At 45.2% G+C, this 5,000-nt stretch overlaps 1 protein-coding gene across 1 annotated transcript in view; it reads left to right on the top strand.

The window, feature by feature from the left end:
* The first annotated feature begins 1,614 nt into the window (after positions 1-1,614).
* The window catches only part of LOC134442895 (complement C1q tumor necrosis factor-related protein 1-like), a 24,370-nt gene continuing 20,984 nt past the window's right edge, over positions 1,615-5,000 (top strand). The window contains exons 1-2 of the mRNA XM_063192865.1: positions 1,615-1,769; positions 3,476-3,582. Coding sequence (XP_063048935.1) covers positions 1,636-1,769; positions 3,476-3,582 — 241 coding nt within the window. The 5' untranslated portion in view covers positions 1,615-1,635. The remainder of the gene's footprint in view (positions 1,770-3,475; positions 3,583-5,000) is intronic.

Here is a 5,000-nt window from a genome sequence, read left to right as displayed (position 1 = left end):
AATGAGGGTCTCAGCAGAGGTAGGGGTAAGAGAAGGGCGGAGTCTGGAGATGGTTTTAAGGTGGAAAAATGCCGTTTTGGTGAGATGTTTAATATGGGATTCAAAGGAGAGAGAAGAGTCGATGATGACGCCCAGATTTTTTACTTCAGAGGAAGTGGAGGTAAAATAGTCAGGGATAGAGAACTGAGAAAGGTTTATCTTTTTAAGTAATGATGGGGTGGCGATGATGATGGCTTCGGTTTTGTTTTGATTAAGTTTAAGAAAATTTTGGGTCATCCAATTACTAATTTCATTTAGGCAGGTTGTTAAGTTAGCGAGGGGGAGTGGATGGGAGGGTTTAGTGTGAATGTAAATGTTGGTGTCATCTGCATAACAATGAAAATTTAGGCCATGTTTTCGGAGAATGTTACCAAGGGGAAGAATATAAATGATGAAGAGTAGGGGGCCTAGAACTGAGCCTTGTGGAACACCATGTGTGAGGAGTGAATTTGGAGACCGGAAATCACCAATAGAGACAAACTGCTCTCTTCCAGTTAGATAGGACCTGAACCAGGAGAGTGCAGTACCAGTGATGCCCAATAGGGTTTCCAGCCTTGTGAGAAGGACATTGTGGCAGACTGTGTCAAAAGCAGTTGTTAAATGAAGTAGCAGGAGGATACTGAAATGGCCTGAATCCGCAGCTAGCACAAGGTCGTTTACGACCTTGACTAGAGCAATTTCAGTGCTATGCTTAGCCCTGAACCCAGACTGCAGTTCCTCCCATAGGCTAAATGATGTCATGTGTTCTTGAAGCTGTAAGGCCACAGTACGCTCTAGCAGCTTGGAGATGAAGGGAAGGTTTGAGATGGGACGGTAGTTTTTAAAATCATCCGCTGCAGCTCCAGCTTTTTTGAGGACAGGCGTGATGGCTGCAATCTTTAGGGAGTTTGGAACAATGCCTGTAAGGAGAGAGGTGTTAATCATGTTAGTAAGGAGGGGACTGAGAACTGGTAGACAGGCCTTGACAAGAGAGGAGGGCATAGGGTCCAGGAGACAGGTGGTAGGCCTGGCCTTCGTGGCAAGATCACAGACAGTTTCAATATTAACGGGAGAGAAGGAGGAAAATAGTTGAGGAGGTGTCTGAAGAGAAGGGCTGTCATTTAGAGTGGGGGAGGGGAGAGACTGTAGTTGACTGTAAATGGTGTTGATTTTGTTATTAAAATAATTCAAGAACTCACAACAGAGATCAGTTGAAGGGGTAAGTGGGAAGGGTTGAGGTGGTTTGAGAATATTGCTAACAGTGGAGAAGAGTGCTCTGGGATTGCCCTGGCCTGTACTGATAATAGAGCTGTAATACAAGGACTTGGCCTTGTTTAGGGCTTCCTTGTATGCCAGGACATGGTCCTTATAAGCAAGCGCATGAACAGTAAGCTCAGTCTTTTTACTGAGGCGCTCAAGCCTACTAGATGTGCTTCTACAGCATGTCACTGATGAAGAGTGGGCATTATGGGGTTAACCATTTAACCAGAGAGAGTGGAGAGACTTAAATAATCTCTGATTTAACTCTAGTTGTTTTGTCTTCCTGCTTTCTGTGTGTGTGTGTGTGTGTGTGTGTGTGTGTGTGTGTGTGTGTGTGTGTGTGTGTGTGTGTGCCAGATGCCTGGAGTGTGTGTATCGTGTGTGTACGGAGTAGGGGTGGTGCTGGTGTTGTGGGCGGGGCAAGTGGAAGTCTACCGGGCGCGTTACCCTGACGACGACACTGAGGAACACAGAGGCTATCGGGATAGCAGGTACACACACACACACACGCACGCACGCACACACACACACACACACACACACACACACACACACAGTGGGTGGGTCACTCTATAATTAGACTTCAGTTTTTTTTTTTTCAGTTTTTTTGGCACTTTTCAGTATTTGAAATAAATAAATAAATGTCATACTGTAGTTGTTTCTAGGTCCCTATGAAATCCGTTTTAATTTTTCTCAAATTCCGTTTTTTCGGATTTATTTTTTTGCCAAATCGAATTTATCCCTTATTTTTTTTTGTAATATCAGCCCTAAAAAATGTTCCAGTTAATACGGTAGCTGAAATGTACATGCGCATATATTCTATTATATACACGTGATGCACCCAACTAGAAGGCGAATTCACTTCTGATGCATTCAAGTTGAACTCGGGCTGCATCAGGTTTTCTCGAATAAGTTTGGCTATATTGCAACATGCAGCTACATTAGAGACATTTTTGGTCACGTTATATGTAGGCATTAAATAGCCTCGCAAAGTCCCTACCGTTTACCGTTTCACACAAACACATGTTTTACAAGACGGCCGTTTTCTTCTGATGATGACTTGACCCTTTTTCAAAGTTGCTGCTAACTTTTGGTCACTATGCTTCGTGGCCAACAAAGTTAACAAGACATGATCAAAGCATTGCCTGTTCAGTTTTTATTTTACAGCGGTCACGTCTGTTGTAACAAACTCAAAACTCGTGCCTCGCATCGGATGATTCCATTGTTTATGAAAGTGCAGTGGAGAGCCGCTAGTCCTTTCTGTGTCGCATCGCATAGTCTTGGTAACAGACGGTTAGGACAGCGCGTTTATGTCTGACCTGTTCTACTAGGCAACATTTGAGTTTAAAGATTTCTTCAATGCTCTGACGGACAGTGTAAGGACGCGGGAGACAATCGGAAATCCCGCGTGGGAGAGGTCAACATGCGCTGACATGGATCATGGATCTGCATAGAACTTTTGCACATCACCTCGCGTGGGCCAGATATGATATCGTGGCCATATTTTGTGTTTGAAATGTCTTTTAGACTGATAAATGATGACGAAAATAATGGATTTTAAATTATATCACAAGAAATTAACAAATTCCGTGCAATTCTGCGTTTATAAGCAAATTCCGTTTTAATGTCTACATTCCGTGATTCCGTCCGTGTTTTCCGTATCGCGGAAATCATAGGGCCCTATGTTTCCATGGTATACAGCTCTTGAGTATTCCTGTAGAGGAGCGGAGTGTCATATGAACTTTGACCCCCGTGACCTTTAGGGGTGTGGAGTGTCATATGAACTTTGACCCCCGTGACCTTTAGGGGTGTGGAGTGTCATATGAACTTTGACCTTTGATCCCTACTCCTGTGGAGTGCCATATACCTTTTAACCTTTCACCTTGTGACCTGTAGGGGTCATAACCTTTGACCTTTCACCTTGTGACCTGTGGCGGTGCTGAGTGTCATATGACTCTTAAACTTTAACCTTTCACCCTGTGTCCTATAGGGGTCATAACCTTTGACCTTTCACCCTGTGTCCTGTGGGGGTGCTGAGTGTCATATGACTTTAAACTTTAACCTTTCACCCTGTGTCCTGTAGGGGTCATAACCTTTGACCTTTCACCCTGTGTCCTGTAGGGGTCATAACCTTTGACCTTTCACCCTGTGTCCTGTAGGGGTCATAACCTTTGACCTTTCACCCTGTGACCTGTAGGGGTGCTGAGTGCCGCCGCTGTTGTGACCCGGGAGAGGAGCCCCCCCACCACGGACCCCCCCAGAACCTCCGAGTGGTACCCCAAATAAACATCACTATCCTGAAAGGTACACACACACGTACACACACACGCACACACACACACACACACACACACACACACACACACACACACATGGAGAAAGCAGACAGACAGACACTAGGGGTGGTACGGTTCACAAAATTCACGGTTCGGTTCATATCGTGGTGTTAAGGTCACGGTTTTCGGTTCTCTACGGTTCTTTTTTTTTAGTTCATGATTAATGGCGCACTGGCTAATAGAATCAGACTTATCACTAAATATCCTACATATGGTTTTGTATAGGCTTATAATGTGAAAATGGTGTGATTTTAATTGTGTCATCCTCTGATTGGTCTTATACGCTAATGTTTTAATCAGAGAGACTGGATAAGATACTCCTAGAATCTCTGTTTTAAATATTTTTCTGGGCAGTACATGAATTGCGTTTTGCGACGGATTGCACGGTTTCGGTTCGGTATGTGTGTGAATTGTAAGGTTTCGGTTTTCGGTGCGGTTTGTGCCATCCCTAACTGACACACACACACACACACACACACACACACACACACACACACACACACACACACACACACACACACACACACACACACACACACACACACACACACACACACACACACAGGACAAAAGACAGTGGGAGAATGCTGTAAGGTACACACGCACATGCACACGCACGCACGCACGCAGGCACACACACACACACACACACACACACACACACACACACACACACACACACACACACACACACACACACACACACACACACACACACACACACAGGCCAGAAGGCAGTGGGAGCAGGCGATGTGGTGTTGCTAGTGCCCTGAAGAACACACCGCTGGACACTGGGTTTCTGGTGACAACAGACACACACACACACACACACACACGCACACACACACACACACACACACACACACACACACACACACACACACACACACACACACACACACACACACACACACACACACACACACACACACACACACACACACACACACAGAAGGCAGTGGGAGTGATGTTGCTAGTGATTCTGGTGTCACTGGGTTTCTGTGTGCCGGACAACTTGGTGTCCAAGGGACAGGTCTTAGTGTGGCAGTAAAGTACAATTCTCCTCCTCACTGGTGTTACTCTCGAAAGGAGAAATAACACCAAGGAGGACGGAGTCAGAGTTGATGTACTTTACTCGGGCCAAACTCAGACGCAAACCAAACAAACTAACAAATCAAACAAAGTAAACGAATCAAACAAATCAAAAGCCTTAAAAGGCTTTAAAGTTCCTCTAGGGGCACGCAGCAGCAACACAGAACGTGAAGTCTCCTGCTCGCTGTCTTCTCTGGAATGAATGGCCATCCGAGTACTTTGCTCGTAAATGTGCGTTACGCACAAACCGAATGTCTCATCAACTTACATGCTACATCGATTAGCCCAAATGAA

This window comes from Engraulis encrasicolus, chromosome 2 (genome assembly GCF_034702125.1).
Source record: "Engraulis encrasicolus isolate BLACKSEA-1 chromosome 2, IST_EnEncr_1.0, whole genome shotgun sequence".
NCBI lineage: Eukaryota > Metazoa > Chordata > Actinopteri > Clupeiformes > Engraulidae > Engraulis > Engraulis encrasicolus.
Note: the sequence above shows the minus strand (reverse complement) of the source record. Positions and strands in the feature narration are given on the sequence as shown.